This window comes from Microcebus murinus, chromosome 14 (assembly GCF_040939455.1).
Source record: "Microcebus murinus isolate Inina chromosome 14, M.murinus_Inina_mat1.0, whole genome shotgun sequence".
Taxonomy (NCBI): domain Eukaryota; kingdom Metazoa; phylum Chordata; class Mammalia; order Primates; family Cheirogaleidae; genus Microcebus; species Microcebus murinus.
This window is the reverse complement of record NC_134117.1, coordinates 39,967,170-39,994,282: the sequence shown is the minus strand read 5'-3', so window position 1 is coordinate 39,994,282 and position 27,113 is coordinate 39,967,170. Positions and strand designations below refer to the sequence as shown.

Sequence of the window (27,113 nt, the reverse complement as noted above, 5' to 3'; positions counted from 1 at the left end):
CTTGGACCTCACAGAGTCCTATGAAAACATAGGTTACATTCCCACTTTACCACAAATTAGATACAACCTGATCATTTCTGTGTTTTAATTTGAATTAAACTCCTAACTAAAAAAATAAATAAATAAAGCAGGGGATGATATCATAATCTACCTATAATCTAAATTTAAATAAATCATAAATGTATTTCTTTATGTAAATTTTATGTGTAAATATGTAACAAAGTTACATATAAATATATTGATTATATTTTAAATGTAATATAAAATGATCTGTAAATATAATTGTTTTTATAGGTACATATATAATATAAATTCACATATAAATAACTATTATGGAAAAAATAAAATGATCTAGACAAAAGGGATATATCTGAAAGAGTCTCTGCAGTTTTATTTTTCTGAAGTTCATAATGCAAAGAAAAAAAAAGCTTATTCATCAGATCATTCTTAAGAGTGATAACTACTCTCTGCAGTGATAAGGACATTATTGATGTTTTCCACCATGCTGAAGTAGAAGAAAAGTTTCCAGCCAGTAAGTTAAGCAAATTCATTTTTGGTGGGGTGCAACATGGTGACTTTGGAAAGCTTCATATTTTCAATTTAAAATTGAGGTTGTTTTGAAAGAAAGTTTTCTTTATTCCAGCAAGTGGATAGCATATATTTCCCACAAGAAATACAGAGCAGTGACAAGTTTTATTTTTATAGCTCAATCTAAATTTTGTCAGAGATCAGAAGTACCAGGAATTTGACTGAACAAAGTGTTGAAGGGCAGACTGCTTATGTACAACTCTCACATCACTGTGAGTCTCCAGCTTGCTTTCTACTGCAGTATTGGTATGGGATTTCTTATCATGGTAAAGACAGTGTGCTCCAAACTTTCATAGCTCAAGAAAATTAGCAGTTTTTCACATAGCAGTCAGGGACAGAGGCTCACAGAAAATAGTTAACATTGTCAAAAATGTATCCAAGGGAAGAATGCTGTGGTGTTGATGCCAGAAAGTAGAACTCAAAACTAAGATCTGGCCTGAAGGCCAAGAGAGTTCTTGGCATCATGCAGGAAAGAATTCAAGCATAGCCTTAAATTAATTGGAAATGAAAGCAGCATTTATTACACAAACAAACAGTGAACAGGCTACACCATAGACACAGTAGCAGCTATCTCTCAAAACAACAGAGAGTATATTGCTAAAGAACTCTATCTTTGGCTGTCTCTTAATTACATGATAAATAAGGGGTGGATTATTCATCAGTTTTCTGGGAAGAGGGCATAGATTCAAGGAATCAGGGGTTCCTCCTCTTTTCATACCATATAAGATAGCTTCCTGGGGTTGTCATGGTGATTAGAAACTGTCATGGCACTGAGGAGAGTTTATCTAGTATGGTATTGCATAATGGGCCACAGGGAAAACGGAGTTCTTTCTCCTCGCCATCTTGGCTATTACTGGTCTTAATTGGTTTCTTCACTACATCCTGTTTTTTTCCCTGTTTTTGTCATAGACCTTGGTTTGGGTCCTGCAACTTTTTAACAAGTTGGGCATGCTGGTTTCCTATCTTGTTCCTCCTTCAGGGATCATACTCCTTAAACATAGGTAGTTGTAGAAGGATGGATATCTATCTTGTATTAACTGCTTCAGGTGGACTTTAGGAGAATTGGCTGCCTGTCATGGAAGGAGTAAAAGTGTCTGGATGCCTGCTCTAAGGGGCCCAAGGGCAGGACATCTTCATGCTCTCAATCAGCTGGCAATGTGGGTTGAAAGCCATGCTATGATATCATCTTGAATTGAAACTGTTGTAATCTAGAAGATACAGACTTTACAAAGACATTATATAAGCCAGGGCCTAAAATTAGAAGTAATAATTTTGCCACTAAAGGCCCTAATAGGGGCAGAAACCAGATAACAAATGGTAAAAGCCCTTTTATTGAGTCCCATAAAGTTTCTGTCAAAGTGGGATCTTGACCAAAGCTGTGTAGCCATTTAGCTTGCTTATATATTTCTTTATATCCTCTTGTATTTGTCTATTGGTATTGACATAGGTACAGCAAGTTTTACTGATTACTATACAAACACTACTTTGTTCAACCAATAAATAATCTAAGGCTAATCTAAGCCACTTACAGCTTTTTCTCCCCTTGAAAAGCCTGGAATGATAACCATACATTCTTATTCTTAGTAACTTTAAAGTTTATTGAAAACCTAAGCAGGAAATTTTGAATGATCTGCCATTGTAAACTATCAGATTGGCATAATGATTGTACTAAACATGCTGGTCATATAGTCTTTTGGCTGGAGAAACCTTTCTGGGAGGGTTTTCATTTTACCTTTATTTAGAAATTGATATTTCTCATTAAGTCAATATGTGCTTTATGTTTTTGAGTATTGTAAGGTTGACATGGTGAGTCATAGCTTTCTTTCTAGTTGCTATAAATATCAAGTCCATTGAAATGATTAAAATTTCTTTGGAAATAATGTAGATATAAATTAAATAGTAAAAAATGAAGTTATTATCTTTCTCATTATTCAAAAACAAGTGTAACACATATCTTATTTTTGTAGGTGGCAAGCACTGTACCTATTTTAAATGAAGTTTTATGCATGTTTTTATTATGATGTTTTCAATAATATGAATGTTGTACTCTAAAACAAAGTGCAGGGTCACAGATCACAAGATTCTATTTCTGGAGGCCTAATAATAGCAGTGGCATTGTTGATTTTAAAATGATGACCCATCAGGTTGTTTTTATCTGGAAGGGTGTTGCATAAAACCAAATTGGTTAGAGACAGAGTGAAAGAAAATAGCATAATTTGTGAGAGCATATTACTAAAAACTAAACTAGTAAAAAGGAAGTCAAGCTAGTAGATAAAGGGCCCACAAAGGAACGCAACTGTGTTCTTTTGTCCTTTGCTAAGATATTGCTTTTCCTTTAAGTTTTTTCTAATTAACATCCTTTCAGTTTGTACTCTTTTTTTAGTGTTAAATACCATTGTTTATGAATCCACACATGTATTGATGGGCACTTGGGTTGTTTCCACATCTTTGCAATTGTGAATTTTGCTACTACATACTGTGTTTCCCTGAAAAAAAGACAGGGTCTTATATTTATTTTTCCTCAAGAAGATGCCCTAGGGCTTATTTTCAGGGGATGTGTTATTTTTTTAAAGTACGGTACAACAATCTACATTTATTCAAATATAGTTAAGTTATCATCTTCTGGAACATCATCCTAACTCTCCAAACCCGAATTCCATCCTGAATTTCTTGCGACTCTATTTTCTTTAAAACCATTGGCCCCAATCTCTCATGTGGAACAATAGAGCTCTCATGGGGCAGATGAGAAGGGCTGCTCATCTTCTTTACCACTCCGTGAGGAAATCCATGGGTTGTGCAGAGATGCTGTGTAGTCATTCCCATCACTAGGTCTTATTTTTGGGGTAGGGCTTATATTTGCACAAATGCTTAGAAATTCTGCTAAGGCTTATTTTATGAATAGGTCTTATTTTCGGGGAAACACAGTACCTTCGAGTGCAGATGTCTTTATTATAAAAATAAACTTTTTTCTTTTGGGTAGACGTGGGATTGCACGATCAAATGGTAGTTCTATTTTTAGTTCTTTGAGATATTTCCATATTACTTTCCAAGGAGGTTGTACTAAATTGCAGTCCCACCAGCAATGTAAGAGTGTTCCTACTATCTCTGCATCCACCCCAGCATTTGTTGTTTGGGGACTTTGTTTTTGGATTTTGAGAAATTTTATTTTTGGTTGTATATAATTAGGGTATACAAAATTATGTTTTGCTATATATATACAAAGTAAAATTTTCACTACAGTCACATGAATTAACATATTCATCACCTTAAATATAAAGTTACCTTATTTTGTATGTGTGTAATAAGAATATTTAAAATCTATTTTTTTACAAATTTTCAGTATATAATATAATGTTATCAACTATTGTCTTCATGCACTACATTAGATCTTTAGCCGTATGCATTCTACATAACTTCAAGTTTGCAAACTTTGACCTACATATGGTCATTTCCTCCCCATTTATGCCCCTAGTAATCACTGTTTCTATGTATAGTATTTGACCTTTTTTTTTAACATTCCACTAAGATCATGCAGTATTTGTCTTTCTGTGTGAGGGTTATTTCACTTAGCATTATATCCACCAGGTTGATTCATGTTGTCATAAATTGTAGCATCTCCCTCTTTTTTACTTTTATTTATTTATTTTTATTTCAGCATTTTATGGGGGTACATATATTGCCTTTGCAATATATGATATTCAAGCATGTCCATCCTCCAGATGGTACACACTGCACCTATTAGCTGTGAATATACCCATCCCTTCCTCCCTCCTTCACTTGCCCAATACCCGATGAGTGTTACTACTGTATGTGAACATAAGTGTTGATCAGGTAATACCAATTTGAGGGTGAGTACATACGGTGCTTGTTTTTCCATTCTTGTGATACTTCACTTAGTAGAATAGGCTTTAACTCTATCCAAGATAATACAAGAGGTGCTATATCACCATTGTTTTTTGTGGTAGAGTAGAACTCTATGGTATACATATACCACATTTTATTAATCCACTCATGTATTGATGGGCACTTGAGTTGTTTCCAGATCTTTGCAATTGTGAATTGTGCTGCTATAAACATTCTAGTCCAGATGTCTTTTTTATAGAATGTCTTTTGTTCCTTTGGGTAGATGCCCAGTAATGGGATTGCTGGATCGAATGGTAGTTCTACTTTTACCTCTTTGAGGTATCTCCATATTACTTTCCATAGAAATTGTACCTGGTTTGGGACTTTTTGATAAAAGCCTTCTCACTGGAGTTAAGTGATATCTCATTGTGGTTTTGATTTGCATTTCCATGATGAATAGAGATGTTAAACAATCTTCATACGTTTGCTGGCCATTATTCTGTCCTCTTCTGCAAAGTTTCTGTTTATATCCTTTGCCCACTTTTTAATGGGGTTGTTTATTTTTTTCTTGTTAATTTTCTTATGTTCTATATAGATTCTAGACTGGAGGTCTTCAGACATCAATATGACCTGTCAGAAGCATTTAGTCTTATAAAGAGGATTGAACAATTATTTAAACACTGGGCAATCACATGAAAATTAGGATTTCTGCTTTATCCTGGAAAATCAGAAGACCTAGCTACACTGGCTTGCATTGCCACATAACAACCATTGACAGAAGTTGAGCACCAGCTGGTCTCTTTAAACAACCCTGCACTGCATGGTTTATGGCAGCCTCTACCATCCCTATTGTCCCTCTAGGCTAATTTACTCTTTTCCTTTGTCCTCGGTAGGCATCTAAGTTTGGAACCTCTGAATTAGAGAAACAGAGTTCCAATCCCTATTCTACCACAATCTATAATCAGGGGCATTATGGGCAATTCTTTGTGAATAATTCCTTCAATTTACATAGAAACTGTGCACATCATTCTTTCAATAAGATTTTCTGGTATGCTCACTGGCCACTAATTTCTCAATCAGTTTCTTTTCTTTCTTTTACTTATTGAGAGGTTGCAAAGTAAAACAAAGGAATTAACATGAAATTCATCCAAATGCTTCATAAAACAGATGGGGTAAAAATTGATGGCTTATATTTAGTTTTTCTTGGCATAATTAAGCCAATCTCTTATCAGTTCAGTAGAAAGGAATTACCATTTTAACGATGGGATTTTCTACTTAATTGTGTAAGATAGATTTCCATTGAAATTCTTGTGTGGGATACTAAAATCTGGTTTACCATTTTGAATTGTTGTAAAGCATGTTAAACTTTATTATAGGATTGTGCTATAGATAATGTAAGTTTAGTAATTTATATCTATTAACCTTTGATTTACCTATAAGGTCTCAATTTTAAAGACAGTGTGTTTCTGATATTATTAGTATGTTAACTTCTCAACCTAGTTGCTTACGAATTAAATACAAGAAAATATGTCTTTCCTTAGAGATTACTTGTCTGCAAATCATGTTGATAGAGAGTTTCAGTACATTAAACAAATGTGTTACTTTCTTAATGAATAGCATGGCTCAGGTAATTAACTATAAAGTCATTAAGGTTTTTCTGTGCTGTGACAGTTGTGTTTACCTATAATGGATTAATGAACATGTCAAATGTTTCTTTCTTCCTCTTGTTATTTCAGATCAGCCTTGAGTAGAATTTGACTGAAGATGTTTCAACAGTGTTGTCTCTGGAAATCTTTAGCTTCAGGGATCATCATTGGCTCTCTTTTCACAATCTGCTTGGGCCAGTACGACGATGGTAAGGCTGCTTTTAGACTGACCTTTAGAGCTAGCCAGAATTTCTGTTATTAAATTAAAAATGAAATACACCACAGAAATGAATAATGCTAATTTGTAACTTATTTCCAAAGGTTAGTGGCTCTGTGCAATAATTTACATTAACTAAAATGAGCTTACAAAGTGAAATCAGATGCATTTTGTTTCTTAATAAGGATTGCAGTATGGTAGAAAATCTAATGCAAGACCTCTGTTTGAATACTTGCTCTCACTAAGCAAATGCTAATTGCTATGAAAAAGATATTAAATTATATTTACTAAGCCTTGAATAAATGCAAACGAAGGTCTCAAATAAGGCTAGACATGCAAAAGATAACAAAATTTGACCCCCTGTAAGGGTCAAAAGTAGAAACCATAAGTGGTTTTAGAGTTTACACTTTAACGGGGCAATGCATTATTTTATTCCCTACTATTTTATTTGGAAAGAGTACAAACATGTAAAAGATTTGACTTTTAGCTTCTCAAGTCTTTCCCTTATAGTAAGTCAGTCACTTTAGAAAGATGTATTAGTCTTTAGGCTCCTTAGGATCCATTTAACACAGTATGCCTTCTGGGCATCTAAGATATTAGATATCTAAGATATTTCAATATTGGAGGAATCTGTGTTTGAATACCATATAATGAGATATAAGGTATATATACAAAGTCTGTCCAGAAAGTATCCAGCCATATAATATGAAAAATATTTCATATAATATGAAAAATATATTAACAAAGGCTTGATATTTTTTGGAAATTAGAAAGGGTTTGACTCTATATTAAAGGAATGCATTTCAAATTACACTCCAGGAGTAAATGACAAATGAGTGTGTTGGTATTTCTTTATGATACAAGGCATTCTATTCTTATTCATACTTAGTGTTCACACTGAGTAGTAAACTGTTCATTATCTGTTGTTTCTCACATGTTTACAAACCGTGTGTGTGTGTACAATTTATATACGATATTTAAAATATATATAATATTTTAAGTTTAATAGAAGAAAAGAATAGACAAACTTTCTGCCCTAGAGGTCTAGAAATTTGCTATTCAGAAAAACTGAATTTTATTCTCTCTCTCTCTTTTTTTTTTTTCCATTGTTCTTACTCAAGATTTGTTTGGCATTCGGGGTGTATGGACAAGAAACCATTTCCCTCACCCTTGTTACCCTATTAACTGGTTGTTCTTAGTGGCAGCAAATAATGTGAATTTCTTTTGTGCTTTGCTTAGCAAAAATGATTGATCTGAAGATCGATGAGTTAGTTTGACTTTATCCTAAAGAGTGTTAATGTTATGCACCTATTAAGACATTCTCAATAGTGTGAGAGATAGATTTCTTTGGGAATTTGCAGAATAATTCACTATAGTACCTATTTTCATAAAATCAGCAATTTAATCTCCTGAACAGTTCTGCTAATTTGCATGAATTTTCTTTAAGGAAATTTTAATTTAATATTTATCTCTTTGCCATTTATGGAGATTGTGAATCTCAAGTCTCAAAACAAATTTTTTTTAAAAGTAGCAATAAATAAATAATAGCTACTTTCAAGGAAAAAAAAAACAATTAAATTAAAAAGAGTGTGACTCTATATATTAAAGGGATGAATTTCAAATTATGCCCCAGGAGTAGATGACAAATCAGTGTGTTCTTTGTGTTGTAAGGCATTCTATTTTTATTCATATTTAGTGTTCACACAGAACAGGAAACTATTCACTATCTGTCATTTCTCACATGTTCACAAACCTTGTGCTTTTTAGCAATGTATATTAGGTTAGCAGAGTAAATCACTTCTGGTTTAACTTGTAATGGTCAGATTGGTCTCCTTCATACATTTGTTACAGCACTTAGTCTTTTATAAATGCACACGCCTAGCCTCTAATATAAAATTATCAGGTCACTATTGGCCGTCACATAGTCAACTTCCTGGAGCAGCGTAGAACTTCAGACTTGCCGAGTGATAGTGTACAGTAGAGCTCACCCTTAAAGTACTACACTTGTTGATTAATCCCCTATAGCTTCAGTTAGAAAGCCTTCTCAGGTCTCTCCTCTTAGAGGTAAGTGACTCAATTCTTAGGAAGATAGGAATTATGGCAGATAAACTTAAGTTTATAAAAAACTTTATAGTGTTTTAGAGAGATTTCCTAACCGTATATGCATTTCACTATTCCTTCCCTATTTGTATCCTCCAATATGCTCCCAGAGGTAGCAATGAATTCTCTTCTCTTAGGTCTCCATACAGCTCTTTACTTCCTTCAAAGCTCCCTCAATTAGGAACTTTGATTTTAGTTTTATTCAATTATTCAGTTATGTGTGACTGAAAATGGCTTTTGTATTCATTTTCTTTCTTTCTTTCTTTCTTTCTTTCTTTCTTTCTTTCTTTCTTTCTTTCTTTCTTTCTTTCTTTCTTTCCTTTCCTTCTTTCCTTCTTTCTTTCTCTCTTTTTCTCTCTCTTTCTTTCTCTTTCTTTCTTTCTTTCTTTCTTTCTTTCTTTCTTTCTTTCTTTCTTTCTTTCTTTCTTTCTTTCTTTCTTTCTTTCTTTCTTTCTTTCTTTCTTTCTTTCTTTCTTTCTTTCTTTGCAAATCTTTCTTTCTTTCTTTCTTTCTTTCTTTCTTTCTTGGCTTTCTTGTCTTTCTTTCTATCTTTCTTTCTTTCTTTCTTTCTTTCTTTCTTTCTTTCTTTCTTTCTTTCTTTCTTTCTTTCTTTCTTTCTTTCTGATCTTTCTTTCTTTCAAGAGAAACTTTCTTTCTTTCTTTCTAAAAGAAAAATCTTACTTTCTTTCTCATACTATGCAAGAATGAAATCAGGACTATGCAAATGATCACTAACTCAAAATAGCACTAAATTGGCACTTGTGAATTGACTATTTGAAGTAATTTTTATCAAATCCTTGGGGATACAAGTACATGGTTATGTTGAAGAAAGGTAATGGTGATATTCATAAACACAAGAGAAACCTGCAAGAAAATACTAAAAGAAAAATACTACTTTTGTCATAGATAATCCACGGGATGTGATATAACATTAGCCCATTATGACTGTTAACAGTGGATTTACATAGAATTAGGAGCTTGAGAGAAAAACAAAGAACAACAATTTTAAGATATCCTAAGACAATTAGTCTAGGTGTTTTTTTATATTAAAGAATAGTATCTTTCTGGACATTTAATTAAGAACAATATTCTATGCTTTTCTATGTATCTTCTTAATTAGGCATAAGGGAGTTAGCACTATCCTAATGTGTGCAATTATTTCCAAGAAAATATATTGTATAATTATTATTTTTAAAATTTTATAGCAATTGTTTTACTTGAAAAATTTGGCCAAGTTTTTGAGTTTTCAAAAATTGGTAATTCAAATTGCTGGGATAAGTTTTTAGATGTAGTAATAAAATTTGTAGATGATCTATTCCATAATGAATATTTCATTTGGTTGATGACTATATACCTAAGCAAGTATTAGTAACATAAATGAGGTTGATAGTAGTGTATTAAAGAGTCAGAACTTAGCTAAGTGATAGAGCTACCAGAAAATTAGAGAACATACAAGATTTATAGTTTATGGTGAATCATTTTGTTGTTTTTTTCCCCACAAAAGAACATTAGGATTGATATTGTCCTTATTTATTAATACATTGCTGATCCTAACAACTTTATTTGAAATGGAGCATGCGCCTTGATCTCAAATTGAGTGTGGGGAACCTAGGAGGAGGTGCCCTTTGGAAACAGGTATATGAAGGGACCCTGTTTATATCCTTAAGAATTCATATCACTTTCTGAAGCTCACTTTTTTTGATAAATAATAACTCTCTGAAACTCAATTTTATATATTTCAACACAGGATCTGTCATATGGCCAATGTTCACTAAAATTTTTTATCATTATTACTTTTACATTTTCTCATATGTAATTATTTATACTTATTTTTCTAAGTGTATGTATTTAGTTACAAGCAAATACTTCATGCTTATGTACACATGTCTATTTTCTTTTTTTATCTCTCTGGATTTACCAAACACCTCAAAGACTTAACTGTGTCAAATTACATTTTATTTTTAAAAGTATTAATAACTTTATTATTTCCTTAGAGAGCTTATTGTTTCACATAAAACCTTAAGTTTGAGGAAAATTTCTAAGTTAATTTTCATACTTGTCATTAAGTATCTTTGGAAAATCAGTGATGAGACAGACATGCCAATCACTAAAGAATATAACCATGTTCTAAGGTCTGATGCTGAAGTGTAGATACCTGGAAACTTCATTTTTATGGGTGGATTCAGAGGAGATTGAACAGAGTGCCATGAACTTACAAAAATTAAACTTAGAAGAGAATTGCATATACATAAAGAATGAAATCTTGTCATTCAAGACAACATGGGTGAACCGGGAGGACTACTATGTTAAGTGAAATAAGTCAGGCAAAGAATGATAAGTACCCCCATTTTCTCCATGTGTGTGAAAGCTAAAAAAAGTTGAGATCATAGCAGTAGAGAGTAGAAGTATGGTTATTAGAGGATGGGGAAAGATAGAGGGGAGGGGAGAATAGGAGACACAATTATAGCCAGATAAAAGGAATAAGTTCTAAGTGTTCTATAGCTCTGCAGGATGAATATAATTAACAATAATTTATTGTATGTGTTCAAAAAGCTAGAAGAAAGGATTTTGAATGTTCCTAACATAAACAAATGATAAATGTGACAGATATTCTAATTACCCTAATTTGATCATTATATATTACATGTATGTATTGAAATATCACTCTGTACCTAACAAATATGTACAATTATTATGTGTCAACTAAAAAATATTTTATAGCATTGAATCAAAACTGTAAATAGCCCTCCAGTTCCCCTCCCCATCAGATCTGAACAGTGGTCTTGGTGGTCGTAAAAGGAGGAAAAGTAATACTGAAGCTGGCCTCACAGTGTTGTAGTTTGTTATATAGCATGTGGGCTAGTTTCAAACATGGTAAATAAAAAAAAAAAAAGAAAACCTGTAAATAAATTTGTTTTATTTTAGTTAATAACCTTTAATTGAAAAGTATATGTCATTCCATAAACTTCAAAATAAAAATCTTAACCTGTATAGAAAATATAAAATGGCATACACATCAAAGAATGGTGGTAATAGAATAATAAGAAAAATGTAACTACCTAATGAGTCAAAATACTTGTGTTTTTGAGCAAAGTGTTTTCTCTCTATCAACACATTAAGAAGAGATGCTTAAATAAACATAATAGCTCTGCAAGGAAAGTTAAATGATCTATTGGTTCATTTTTTCCAAGCTATCATAGACCATCATATAGGGCACTTTTGTAGAAATACCTGTAACACATGGAATGCAGCACTCTTATTTGTGGGACACTCACTCTTTCCTCTGGATTGCGCTGCAGTTATTTTTCAAAGTTCTTATTCTTTGAGTTTCCTATTTTTAAGATCAAGATAGAGTATCTTTCTCCTATTATCTTTCTCTGAATATAATACAATATAATAGTTTCTTTTGACTCTCTTTCGGTTATAAAATTATTAATAAGTTGATTACTGCAGATCATAGGTAATTTTCAATGAACTTGGTTGTCCCTGTAACTTCTTAATCATTTATTTAAATATGATTTACTAAGGTCGCATAAATAGAAATAGAGCAAGTATATACACATATACATGTATATATTATTACATATACTTATATAATTATACACATATAATTCATAACTAATATACATTTTAGACAAAAATAGAACCAGGTATAGCACACAGTGTTATACTAATTTGTTTTTGTTTTTTTTTTAAGGGTTGATAGTCACTCTTTATTCAAAATGCATATCCAATGTTTCAACATTATTTCTTTTTATTTTTTTTTTTATTTTGGCATATTATGGGGGTACAGATTTTAAGGTTTCAATAAATGCCCTTCCCCCCCTCCCCCCACAAGTTTGAGTTTCCAGCATGACCATCCCTCAGATGGTGCGCATATCACTCGTTATGTATGTATATACCCGCCCCCCTCCCCCCTCCCCAATACCCTATTACTGTAGTACCTATGTGTCCACTTAGGTGCTACTCAGTTAATACCAGTTTGCTGGTGAATATATGTGGTGCTTGTTTTTCCATTCTTGGGATACTTCACTTCAAGTAATATGTGCACTTTCTTGTCTATCCCTTTCATTTCTTCTATCTTAAAGCATGGATTTTTATTCTGAGAGGTTAAATTAAAAGTTTAAGAGTAACTTCATTGTTTCCCCTATATACTGACCTAAAATCCTGAAAGTTTGTTCTTTTGGGGTAACTTTATAAGCTATTAGATATATACACATTGTCTAGATTACATTACCACATGTCGTTTAGAATGGGATACCAAGAAAAAAATGGTTACTTTCAATGCTGACTCAACTCTATAAACAATCACCATTTCATCTCCAGATGAAAGTTTGGCTGTGTTCTTTTTTATTAATAGGTTGTAACCACACTTGCATGTCTTTGTCTTCCCTTTTCTGAAGGTGAGTAATCTTGTGGATCTTGGACCTCTAAAACAAATTTAGTTATTGGGTAAAGGTTTAAAAGTATATGTCTTTTCTTGCTTCAGCAATAATTTGCCAGTAATCAGGTTCAGAAATATAAATGCTTTTTCTCCAAGTTCTGACCTTGTGCCTCACTGAGGATTGCTTCAATAGCTTTTGTATATTTGAGTCATAGGATCTCTTAAAGCCTATATGTATATCCTGGAAGGCAAGAGATCTGAAGAGACAGAAAAAAAATAGGGTTCTGATAAATAGAAGACCAATTCCTTGTACTTAGAAGATGCTCTTTCAGCTAACACACACACACACACATATACACACACAGAGAAAGAGGTTATTTCCTTTGAATGTGTGGCTAAGGAGTGTTAAGAGATAACTTGAAATAGCCAGGCATTAATATTTCAGATACTCTCATTTATCTTGTTGAAAAAGGGAAAAGAAGTAAAAGGTCTCATTCAGTGTCCAAGCAAGGCATATAAAATTAATAATAACTGGTAAGGTGGATACTTCTCTTTGTGGTTCTAACAACTTAAAAAATGTGGAACCATTGAAAAATAAAATGCTCACATTCTGATTGTGTTAAAAGGCAAAACTCATTTTAAATGTTCCTAATAGAAACTGTGATCAAGCAAAAATGTAATTGTAATCTTACTTGGCTCCAAGTCATCAATGACTTACACAATTCATAATAGAGTGGATTTTCTTAGTTGGATCTTTTCCTGTCAAATCACTATACCTGTTCCCAGTACTTCAATTGCCTAAGCTCTGCAGTTTGGTTTTTCTCATAGCTCTACTGAAACTGCAGTCTCCTTCAGGGACTACTTTTTTAGAAAAATCTTATCATTTTTTAACATTTCAGCAAACAGCATTATTGACCTACCTGTCCTGCAACTTTCTTTCTCTCAGGATTTCTTTGTACTGACCCTTTCTGATTGTCTGCATATCTGACTTCTACTCCATCTTCTGGTGAATATTCTACTTTTTAAAATATAATTTCAAAATTATCACACTCTTGTTTATTTTTACATAAAGGGCCATATTCTATAATAAACAAATTTGAGTATTTTCTGACAATTAAGCAAGGTCCTCTCCTTTGTCATTTTCTCCTCTCTCTAACTGCCCTTCCTCTAATTGGATATCTACTGCAAGTGGATGGTAGTTACCAGAGGCTGAAGGAAGGGGATGAATAGGGAAAGGGGATATTGACCAAAGTGTACAAAATTTGGTTAGATCAGAAGAATAAATTTTAGTGATCTATTGCACAGAATGATGGTTATAATAAATAATAATTTATTGTGTATTTCAAAATTTCTAAAAGATTAGATTTGAAATGATTTTAACATCAAAAAAGATAAATTTATAAAGTGATAAATTTGTTAATTAGCATGATTTAATTATTTCACAATGTAAACATATATGAAAACATCTCATTGTACTCTGCAAATATATAATATATTCAATTATTATTTTTCAATTAAAATTCTTTAAAATTATTAATTAATTAATTAGATTATAAAAGAATTTGGGGCGGAGATACAAATGTTTGCATGAAGAATTTTGAGTTTTCAAGTTAAGGAAATTGACAAGCATTTAGAAAAACTATTAAAAATATTGAGTTGGTGTTTTTAAGACGTATACAGCTATTCCTGTGCAGCAATGAAGATCATAATGCTGTTTTATGACCTCAATCAGTTATGGCTAGATATTAAGTTACCCAAAAGTAACAAAATGGCATGTACAGCATGGTTGTGATTAGCATCCTGATTTCTAAAAAAGATACAGTAACAGAAGCCATTACATAAGTTTTATAACTACCATCAGCAGCCTTCACCACATCCTTATATATCCACTCCAACCTTTGAGAAGAAATGCAGTGTAGTGGTTGAAAGTACACACTTGGGAGCCAGACTGCCTAGATCTGAATCCTGGCTCTAAATCTCTGTAGCTATATGGCTATGGTGAATTACTAAATCTGTTTTTCCTTAAATTTCCTCATATATAACATGTGAGTAAGGAATATTATGAGTATTAAATTGTTTAATATAAAGGGCTTACATAAATAATGGTCACATGAGCACTCTGTCAGTTGTTTTCATCATTGTCATCTAAGGTAACTTAGTGTTAGGGTTATCTCTTCAAAGGCCCTATCTCCAAATAACAGTCACATTCTTAGCTACTGGGGCTATAGTTTAAATATGTAATTTTTTTAAGGGACACAATCCAGGAAATAACAATGGGGTAGAGTTGGATTCCAGTTAGCCTTACATGGGAATCTTAGTTCTCAGGTCTTAGTTCTCTCGCTTTGATACTGCAGGGTTGTAAGTGTATGGCTTTTATTAGACTCCACCTGCCTTTGAGGACAAAATTAGTCCATGTGTCCTTGCCCTAATTCAGTTGCCTCAGGCACCCAGCAATGCTGAGTGTTCAGGTGCAAAGCTTCTTTGACTCCAGCTGAGTCACAAACGTGGAAGCCAGAGACAGAAGGCAGAGCAGCTGAAAACCCCAAAGGAGATGAAGGAAGGAAAGGTCATGAGAGCATCAGGTGTGAGTAGAAGGTAAAAAGTGACCAGAGAAGCACGTCAAAGCACAGTGACTTATGAGATATGGGGCAGTGCAAGGGGATCTGTCATAAAATGCTCTTCACCTTCCCTTGGCATTTTTGCCAACATTCACTCCCCTTTCCTGGGATCCTAGGACAGCTTAGTCCTGGAGCTTCAATGAAAAATGAAAGTAGACATTAAACTTTTTGAGTTTAAGAACTGTGAAATCAGAGGCTATATTTGTCTTATATGTTATTGAAATTTTGTATCCCAGTGCAAATTTTTTCCTCAATCTGCATTTGTAGAATGAATAAATAAATATCCCTGACCTTTTTTTTTCCACATTGCATTAGTAGAAAACAGTAAAATTTGGTAAACATTTAATTTGTTCTGTTGGATTATTTGAACAATTAACTATTAGTCAGAACCATGTAACTATCTCTGGGTTGTGAAATATGAGCAAGAACGATGTATTGTTACTGGGCTGATGCAACAAAAAGACCATGTGCAATTCTTCAGTTTCTCCTCTCTTCTGCCAAAACAAATATGGAAGCCAGGCATTACAGATAGTTAAGCTATAAAAGGTGGTGCCTCAGTCAGCTCTGATTCCGGAGTAACTAGGTGGAGTGGCTCTCCCCTTCCCAACTCCCAGCAACCTGTGATGGATATGCACCATGAGAGAAAGAGAGAGGGAGTGAGGGAGAGAGATATAAATACATTCCCCACTTGGATTTAATGGCTATGTTGTTACTGCAATACAGCTACCGTAAATGATTCAACTGCCCTCTTTCAGCTATTCTTAAAATAGTCAACCACTAATCTCTATGATTTCCTAAGACAATACTTCTTTTTTCAATTCTGTCCCAACAGTTATTCCACTGACAACTGAATTATATCTACATCTAAGCTTTATTGGCTCATTGTGATATATTCTCACTTTTCCTAGTCATATTATTTCCCAAGATTTCTCAACATATACATTAAATGTTTACTAATATTGTATTTTCTCATGACTGTGATGTTAAATTTTTATTACCTTCTCTCTATGTTGTTTTTAAACAGTCTTTTTTTTTCTTACTGTGCCTACCCTCTTTTTCCTTTCCTTCTCTCTCATATACCATTTCCCTCTTCTTTCTCCTCTTTTTCCATTCATCATCTATCCAAGGCTTATTTATAATGTGGAATCCAGCTTTCTCTCTCTTTCCTCCCTGGTTGTTGCTTGATTGATTGTTTGTAGTGCTCAGTTTTTGGCATTGATTGTATTTAGTACCTTCTGATATAAAATTATAAAGCAATGTTCCTATGTATTTCATACATACTATTACTACCCGTTCAACAAGTTTCTTGAAATCATGAATTGTGTCAATATTTTATGTGTAAATAGAAGTCATTAATAATAACCACTAACATTTATGTAGCGTTAATTAACTAAGCCCTCAATATAGATTATTTTATTTAATCTTCACAAGCACTCCATGAGGTCTTTGTGATTGTAATAATAATTATATGCTATTACACTATTATTATGTTTAGTTTAGAGATTAGGGAACAACAGAAATGCAGAGAAGTTAAGTTGATTTCCCACTGTGGTACAACTATTATTAATATATGGCAAACTGAGACCAAACTTGTTATCTCAGCTCTACATGCAGTAAAACATGCTGTGCTATTATATTTATTATATTATGATGTCAAAATCTGAACAAAATCTTATCCTTCCAAATTTCACTCAAATTCTACTTATTTCTTAATACTACGTTTTTCATTATTCTTCAGTGTTACTACTGACACCCAATCAAAGTTAGTGTTCATTTTCCTCTTTATATTATAACGTGTTTTTCATTTTATTTTCATATTCAGATTATGAAGTCCTGAAGACAGAGACTTTCTTATTTTCTTTCATTATTTCAGCACCTGGCATAATGACCCAGTTAGTGATTATTGAAATATATAAGCATTGAATTTGAATAGAAAATAGATTGAGAGATGAAATAACTCTTTTAACATACAGGGGCAAGGCAGTGAGATTGAGGATAGTAGCTAGAGTTCAAACAACAATTCAAAAATATATGGAATGCAGGTGTTATTTATATGACACTGCTCAATGCCATAGAGACAAAGCAATCAATAAATATGTGTGGTAAGGAGATATTACCCAGATCATTTAAAAAAGACTTTGCAGAAAATTCAAACTCTGAATTTATATGTTTTTCAAGTGTGTTACCTGTTTTCCTTGCTCAAGTCTTACTTTTAGCTACTTTTCTGGGTATTTGTTCATAATGTTGGTGGATTGTACTTCAGTGCCTGTTTCTGATATCAGGTGGCCCAGTTCATGCTATTAATCTTTCCTACTCTTGTAGAATCCTATCCTGCCCCTCAGGGCTGCTCAATTACACTGCTCAGTGAAGACTATTCAGCTAGTCTGAGTTTATTAAGTATCTTTATTGAACAATTGGAATACTGATGAGAGTTGTGCAGGCTTAGACTTAGATAATGTGCAAAAAAAACACTGTTCACACAGTCATCAATATTTTATGTAGTTATATCCAGGATTTGTCCACATGTCATCTGCTGGATATGTGAAATGCAATCTCCATAGAGGAAAAAAAAGTACAGCATATTAAATGAATATTAACAATGCATTATACTCAGTATTTTTATTAAATTTATTAATTTATTCATGTATAACAAACATATATGTAACATCTATTATATTCACATCAGGTTTCTAATAATAACAGCTAGAATTTATTGAATGATTTCTAAATGCCAAAACACCTCATAATGACTGTTTTCTACGCAGATGTAACATACTCTCTTCTACTCACATTGTATATTTATATGTAACTACACATATATTATTACATTTTAGTTACATAAACTTACATAATTTTATACAAATATTTTTAAGTGGTAGGTGCAACTGAGCCATAGAAACACTGATCTTAAGAATTCAAGAAGATGAGAAAGAATCAGTGATGATACTAATATATAGAGAGAGTTAATGAGAGGGAAACAAGTAGAGTGGTTTACTAGAAGGCAAATGAAGAAGGCATCTCAAGAAGAAAGTGGGCAGATAAATTTAAACTGATCAAGCAAGGTGAACTGTAAAAACTGAATATTGAAATAGTGATCTGTCACTCATTTGTGACTTTGGCAGGAACAGTTGTGATGGAATGTTGAGAATGCAAGTTGGGATGGGTTCAAGAGAGAATGGAGAAAGACGAAATGCAAGCAGTTTGAAGGTATAAGATACAATGTGGTTTTTCTATTTTTATTTTTTCTGTTTCTGTTTCTTTGTTTGTTTTAAAGCAGGATGGCAGTGGTAATAGGGAAGCAGGAGTAAGGAGTAAGAATATCTACCCCATCTCAGGTCCTACGGATGTAAGAATATGATAAAACAGTCACCACGAGTGAGAGGGCGACAAAAAAGTAGCATCTCTTTTGGGAAGAATAAGATTTCTGGTAGAGCAAGAAGAAAGGAATGTTCAATGAAGTATATATTATATTATTTATTCTATTTAATCTTCGCTAAAATCTCATAAGAGAAATTCTGTTTTCCAGATGTGGAAACAGAAGGTTTAAAGATACCAAGCTATCTTGCTTAAGTTCATATAGCTTCTACACCTGGCAGCCATGTTGCAAGCTCAGGAAGCCTGAGCCATGCTGCCAAACTCTTCTATATTTTCTATTTTTGTAGGAATGCTTGAGATCTACCTGTAAGGTTTTTCGGCGGCAGCGAAAAGAAAAGACAGACAGAGAGAGAGAGAGTGGGGACCAAACCACGTGACTTTATTATACACTCGTGGAAGAGGTTCTGGGGCCCCAAGAGAGGGGGCCCCAGAAGTCACCCCTGTTTGAAGGGGTTGAGGCCTTTTATACCCTTTGGACCTGACTAGGGACTTTTGGGGGAAAGAGCTGGGGATTTTAGGAGAGGCTGAAGGTATTTGTGGAATCCAAGAGCCCAAACATTCTTATCCAGGTGGACATCTGGGTGTGGTTCCTCTCAGCGGGGCCTGGCAGTTTTGTCCTTGGTGGGTCTGGTCTCAATAGCCTTTTCTTTTTGATTTAGGGAAGGGAGGGGCCTGCCACCAGCCTTACACTACCTTCTTAAAATATTTTAAGTTTTTAACAATACTATATTGTTATCTATAGGCATAATGTTATACATTAGATTTCTAGAACTTATTCATTTTGCATAACTGAAAATTTATAGACATTGATTAGAATATCCCCCAAATCCCACTACTGCTACTACCCAGTAGTAGGATTTCTGGATCAAATAGTAAGTCTACTTTTAGTTCTGTGAGAAATCTCCATACTGCTTTCCACAGGAATTGTGCTAGTTTGCAGTCCCGCAAAGAGTGTATAAGTATTCCTTTTTCACTGCATTGATGCCAGCATCTATTTTATTTATTTATTTATTTTTTGACTTCTTAGTAATTGCCATAGTGACAGAGGTAAGGTGGTATCTCATTGTGGTATTAATTTGCATTTTCTTGGTGATTAATGATGTTGAACATTTTTCATGTTTCTTGCCCAATTGTCTATGTTCTTTTAAAAAAACTTTGTTCCTGTCTTTTCCCAACTTTTTAATGGGTAGTTTGTATTTTTCTTGCTCATTTGTTTGAGTAATTCTATTTTGCATTCTCACCAGCAGTGTATAGGAGTTCTGATTTCTTTTTTTGATAGTAGCCTTCCTAATAAGTGTTGCATAACTTGTCTTTGTGCTTTGCATTTAAAAAAGCATTTCTCTTATGATTAGTACACTGACAACTACAAATGATTTCTGAAAGGGAGTAAAGAAAACACAAATGTCATCCTATGTTCATAGATTAGAAGACACAATATTGTTCCATACTACATAAAATAAGCTACAAATTCAATGCAATCCCTATGATGCTGCCACACTCTTAATCATTATATTTTATAGCCTTAATACAAAGTGCTAAAAGACTCAGAAAAGTACAATAATATGGGGCCTTTCCTATGGAACCTTAGGAGAATGATACAAGCTGTGATCAATTCTTATTATTTGTCTCTTTCTTCAAAATATATTCATTGATATTTACCATATGGCAGTATGGTAATAAGTTTTGTGCTAATTTCTAGGGATGTATATAGAGTCATCCCTTGGTATCCACTGGGCTAGTTCTAGGACCACCTGTGGAACCAAAATTCACACATATTCAAGTCACACAGTTGGTCCTGTGGAAATCAGCCTTTCATATACCCGGGATTCATATCCTGGGAATGCTGTATTTCTGGGAATGCTGTATTTTTGAAGTAGGGTTGGTTTCAGATGCTGAACATGCTGATATGGAGGTTCATCTGTATTTATTGAAACAAGTCTTCAATAAATACAGTATATGTGGACCGATGCAGTTCAAACCCCTGTTGCTCAAGGATCAACTGTATAAATAAGATATTAATATATTTCTTGGTCTCATGAATATCATAATATGGATTTTTACATAATATTAACTGTTTCATTCCCCAGCATAAACAAAAAAAATACACACATTCTAACTTATATATCAAAAAACAGTAAGAGTAGCATCTTTCGTTTACTGAAAATTCTGAATTTTATGAGTGTAGTGCCCATGCCAATGAGTCTTAGTCATTGGTGCTGCTACAACAAAATACTAGAGACTGAGTAATTTATAAAGAACAGAAATTTATTTACCACAGTTCTGGAGGCTACTGGCACATTTAATGTCTGGTGAAGGCCTGGTCTCTGCTACCAAGACAGTGCCTGGTTGTTGTGTCTTCTGGAAGAGATGAGGAACACTGTGTCCTCACAAAGCAGATGGGCAAAGGACCAAGCTAGTTCCCTCCAGCCATTTTATGAAGTACTAATCCTATCCATGAGTGTTCTGCCCACATGACCTAATCATCTCCTAAAAGCCTCACCTCTTAATATTCTTCCATTGAGGTTAAAGTTCCATCATGTATTTTGGAAGAGACACAAATATTTAAATCTTAGCATACTGTTAAAAGTACATTATGAAAAATATTTGCAAAGAAATTGTACTTATGGGTCTCTTTTTACTAGCCTTATTCCATCACTAGAGAAGATTAATGGAATTAACAACTTGTCAATGATGGAATTGCTAATATTATACAGTTTCAAATAGCTAGACGGAGGATATTGAATGTTCCCAACCCAAAGAAATGATAAATGTTTGAGATGATGAATGTGCTAATTATGCTGATCTGATCACAATGTATTATGTGATCAAAACATCCCATGTGCCACATATTATCAAAACATCCCATGTGCCACATGAATATGCATAATTATTATTTGTCAATGTGTCAATGAAAAAAATAAAATAAAATTTATAACGAAAAAAATTTTAAAAAAGAATAACTAGAAACTTAAGAGAAAGTACTTTGAAAACAGATGTTCAGGCATGTCCCTTAAGACACGGAGGAGCCAACTAATGATACTCCTTGATGACCTTGAATAAATGTATTATAATATAAAATGCTGCAATTTGGAGATTGTTGATATATTTTGCTAGAGTAAAAAACATAGATTTTTAAAAATCAATGACTTAGAATATGAAAAACATATTTAATAAGCTTTGAAAATAACTGAATCTCATCTAGGCTTATATGCTTATGTGATTCACAAACCCAAAATGCAATTGGAATTTTTTTTGTATCAGTACCAGATTATGAAGATATATTGCTCTAAAAGAGAAAAAAGTGTGATTTTTTTTAAATAGGGGCCACAATTTTTTAAATTAAAGTTATATAAGAACAACTGATTTTCAAAAATATTTATTATTATACAAAAGGCAAAATGATATTCTGACCTCAGAGAATCTCAAAATAGACATTCTTCTCACAATACTATATGTATACCAAGCTTATCAACACATGCATTTGAATATATTAGCAAATGATACTTATCATTTGGGTTTTATTATTGAATTTAATTATATGCAATTAGAAAAAAATCCTTGCTTTCAATGTTTTATCTTTTAAAAATGTTTTATTTTTAATTATTATGGTTATATAATACTTGTACATATCTATGGGATACATGTTATATTTTAAAACAAGCATAAATGTAAAATGATCACATCATATCATTTATCAATTATTTATATTAGGAAGATTATAATTTCATTCTTTTAATTACTTTGAAATATACAATAAATTATTACTAACTATAGTTGCCCTATTGTGCTATCAAATACCAGATATAATTCCTCCTATCTAACTGCATTTTTGTACCATTAATCATACCCTCTCTTTCTCTCTCTCCTCATTCCCTTTCCCAGCCTCTAATAACCACCACTCTACTCTCTATCTTCATGAGTTCATTTTTTTATTTAGCGCCCACATATGTGTGAGAGCATGTAATATTTATGTTTCTGTGCCTGTCTTATTTCACTTAACAAAAAGTCCTCCAGTTCCATCCATGGCATTATAAATGACAAGATTTTATTCTCTTATGTTGCTGAATAATATTCCACTGTGTACATATGCCACATTTATCCATTTATTTGTTGATAGATACTTAGTTTGATTCTGTGTATTGGCTATTGTGACTAGTACTAGTGCTATAATAAACGTGGGAGTGCGGACATCTCTTTCAACAACAGATTTCCTTTCTTTTAGATATACACCCCAGCAGTAGGATTGTGGGATCATATGGTAGTTCTATTTTTAGTTTGTCATTATTGGCTTCTATCAACCTACAACCTTGAGTACTATAGCAGCACCATTTGAACATGAAGAATAAACAAAAATATCTATTTTTTATTGTTTCAAGCTTCTGTTATTTTTTATTTGTTACCATAGCATATCCTTCCTTATCCTAACTAATAAAATTATTATTAAATTAAAGAATATAAAAGAGTGTGGAGCACACAACACAATGCTTAATGTATTATATGTGATTAATAATAGCAGTTATATTATTATGAATTTCGCTGTTTTCATGTAATGGTCTGACAGAATACTAGATAGCACAAGTAAATTTTGTTGGTAACAAAGATTGTAAAATTACCTAGTATATGGAGATGTGTATGTGTCAAAATGATAAATTGGGAGCCTTTAAACAGAAATTTTGTCACCAATTTTTACCTGGAGCTATTTATTATTATTGGGTTCTTACAACAAAACTCAACTAAATAAACATGTGTTTTACCTGTGTCTCTTAAATAATTGTTTTCATTCCAGCCTTGACTTGACTGAGTCAGAGAAACAAGTTCTAGAATGATTTATTTATTGATAATATTTATTATTTGTAATATGATTATTTTTGCACATTTAAAAAACTATACAATATATTATTTTGCATATTTATATATATATTCTTTTAAGCAAAGAAAAGATAATTATAAAACTCAAGAAGGTGATTACATCTGGCCATAAGAGTTTGATGATGAGTTCATGGCTGAGATTCTCTGTTCTATAAATCAGATATTTAAGCCGTACTGCTATCTGCCTAAAGAAGCCACATATTTAGGAAAGCATTTTGTGAAAATTCTCTATTTTGAAAAAAATAATTCTCTGCTTTGGGCTTGTTATCCAAGGCAGTGACACTAGATATTATATGGCATTTTAGGAGCATAGATAAGGAAGAACTGTAGTTTTATAATTGTGAAGATGCCTGTGTGTCTCTTCTATTTCACTGAGTTTCAAATGCTTGTATATCCACAGCTGAAACAGTTGGAAGATAGCATATATGCACAGGCATCTTTAAAATTAACTCTCTTAATTACCGAAGTTAGAACAAAATCTATAAATTTTCTTCTCTTTTCCTATGGTTTATTCTGTCTCTCATTCTCCTCAGCCTCCTGTAAGAAAATTTATGGGGCCCTGTCTCATACACTAAATGCACAGCCACCTCTTAGATTAGCAAATAAGTAATTCTCCATCTTCCAAATGAAAATGCATGTTTTTGGATAAATGAAGTAAGGGCCAGGATTTATATGACCTTGGAGAATTAAAATAAATAAAATATTACTCATTTTCCACGGCTATAACAAATTGTAACTGCTTTTGACATCAATACGAAAACATTTTTAGACTTTAATCATTTCTAAATTTTTTATTTGCTATATTGACATATCATATGCATAATACTCCTCAGTATAGAAAGCAATGTCAAGATCTCATAAATGAACTTACAAAAATTGTATCCCCTTGTATTTTTTTTTTGTCCTTGAAGCTTGTTCCTGATATACGTATATGAGAGGTAAACTTAGTATTTAGTTGTGGACACAAGAAAACTGAAAGTATGGAAGAGATTTGTGAAGCTGAGGAAAGGTTTCCACAGCAGGAGATAGATGCACGGTTGCTGTGTGGGGATCTTGGAATGCCAGGAATGCATAGTGTCATAAAGTTATGGCTGCTTCATTTTTAAATGTTTATAAAATCTCTCTATAACAGATACTGTCTTTCAAACAGTTCTATTATGTGTCCAAACCCTTTTTATGATTTATGCTCAGATTTTCTGATCTTCATGTTTGTTGTAGAGAGATCTCTCCACAGGAAATACATTCATTAGCATGGGATTGAGGGCTTAATTGATTTATAGATACTTCCCATTTTCCGAAACCTTAGAGATTACAGAGACTTCCATTTCTCTTAGTGGGGCAGTATCTGCATGGGGAAAAGAATTTATGCTGTTTCCTTTTACTGTTTTACATTTTGCATCTGTCATCACATAAAGCCTTCTTTTCTCCAGGGTCAAGGAATTCTCAGCTGTCAGGTGCTCTGCGTTCCCTCCAATCTCCTCCTTGAAATCAGACATGGCCTATACAGTTCACTACTTTCCTTCTCTGTCTGAGCTAGAGAAATAATCTGGTAAAACAACCACCTTCTTTATTTGCTCTTTGACACTACTGTTTATCATTTTTTTACAAAATAAATTTCCCAACCTTTAGGATCACACAAATCTCTTTACTGAATGATTAGAATAACTTCTGAAAAGAATTAGAACTCCAGAGGGCAAAAAGTTCAAGTTCTGTCTACAATGCAATATCCTTTGAACCTCACAGAAGAATGTACTTAAAACCCTAGGCATTCAGAAGGAGAAAATCCCCATCGGAGGCCCCTTTACTCTTTATTTGGCTCTCTGACCTTCAGGTTTATGCGGATTCCCTTCTTCAGGTCACTCTGTATGACAAAAACATGCTCTAGCTCCTTCCTAGGAATGTTCTCATTTACTTGGATTTTTTTTCAATCTTTATATTCCATCAGGGTGTTAGACAATGGAAGTTGGAGTCAAGCCTCAGGCTTTAGTATGGTAACCAGCTATTCTCACTGGGTTATAATTTCATTTGTGTAGGTGAGCATATACTTTTCATTCTCCGTTTCTTTTTTAAATATTGCCATTAGTGACAGTACAAGCTATCTCATGCCTATCCTAGTTGACCTACAGAGTATGCACACTTTTCCAGAAAAACTGTATTGATATTTTTTTCCTTGAAATTTGCTGTCCAAATCCCTTTGATGCAGGATTCAGTTCTGACTTTAGAGTCTATGGCACATTTTTGGATTTGGGAATTTTAGATAAGTGATTAATGGACCTGGTTCTCCTTTTGATACGACCCTGGGGTAGGCACAAATGCCTATATTTTATGGTCTTTCTTAGAATGGAAGAAGAACAAAGGTATTGATTCTCCCCTGATCCTCAAGCCATATTTTATATAACTTCTCTTTAATTGGTTTGCTATTTTCTCCTTCCCTTCCTTTTAATATACTTCTATAAGTTTCTTTAATGTTTAATTAAATGTAACACACAAATATTAGCTGAACTTTTGTAAATATTTGTCTGGCTGCCATGTGCAAGGATGATGTTTTCTCAGAGCACCACTTAGCAATTTTGCACTCAAGTTTTTGTTATGAAGAGTATACTTTTTCATATATAAAACTAAATAGAATAGCTAGATAAATATAAGTCAAAATTCAGCAATCTAAGGACTTTAGGATTTTGACACAGAGTTGTGTGAATTTTGATTTCCCAGATTTACAAAAGTGTGTGTGTCTGCGTGACACTGTTTGGGTTTCTCTATTAACATAGCAGGGATATCAAGATGGAAAAATGTGGGAATTTCTACTGTTAGGTATATGGATCACTTTGAGTTCATTATCTAAGCTTAATGCTGTGGTCTACTCCAGTGGTCCCCAGTCTTTTTAGCACCAGGGACTGGTTTCATGGAAGACAATTTTTTCTCGGACTTGGGGTTGGGGGAATGAGGTGGGGAGCTCAGGTGGTGATGCGAGCGATGGGGGGGATTACAAATACAGATGAAGCTTGGCTGACTTGCCACCTTTGATTGCATCCTTGTTCCTAGTCTCATGTTTACATTTAAAGCAACCCACTGTAGACCATTCCTAATGGAAGTAAAGAGTAAAGAACTGAGATGGGAGTTTTGATAAGAGCAAGGATTATGCCCCATTGTATCTAATGAATCTATTTAATGTCAGTCTAAGATTCTCACCATTTTCAGCTATAACCAGTGTCTTAGATACTGATCACCTGGAGTTCAGGAACCATGTCATATTTGCTCAATCTTCTGTACCCAGTGCAGTGTTTGGCACATGAGAGGCACTTCATGCATCATGAGTACTCTACTATAACTGATGGCAGAATGAAAGAATCATGTAATTGTCCATACCTATTCCAATTTACACTTAAATTTAGGCCAATTACTAGCATGACTTCTAAGATTCCTGTAACATTATTTCCTAGGTATCATAAAGTTTAACATTTGTCTACTTCCCT

General features: G+C 33.3%; 1 protein-coding gene and 1 non-coding gene across 4 annotated transcripts in view; both read left to right on the top strand.

The window, feature by feature from the left end:
* The window catches only part of PCDH15 (protocadherin related 15), a 1,489,951-nt gene that overhangs the window by 800,133 nt on the left and 662,705 nt on the right, over positions 1–27,113 (top strand). For all 3 annotated transcript variants that reach the window (XM_076010005.1, XM_076010003.1, XM_076010004.1), the window contains one exon: positions 6,168–6,286. In XM_076010005.1, the coding sequence (XP_075866120.1) occupies positions 6,196–6,286 (91 nt within the window). In that variant the 5' untranslated portion in view covers positions 6,168–6,195. The remainder of the gene's footprint in view (positions 1–6,167; positions 6,287–27,113) is intronic.
* Positions 11,138–11,269, top strand: LOC142875814 (small nucleolar RNA SNORA61). The gene has a single exon (XR_012923098.1). It is a non-coding gene; the product is annotated as a small nucleolar RNA SNORA61 (small nucleolar RNA).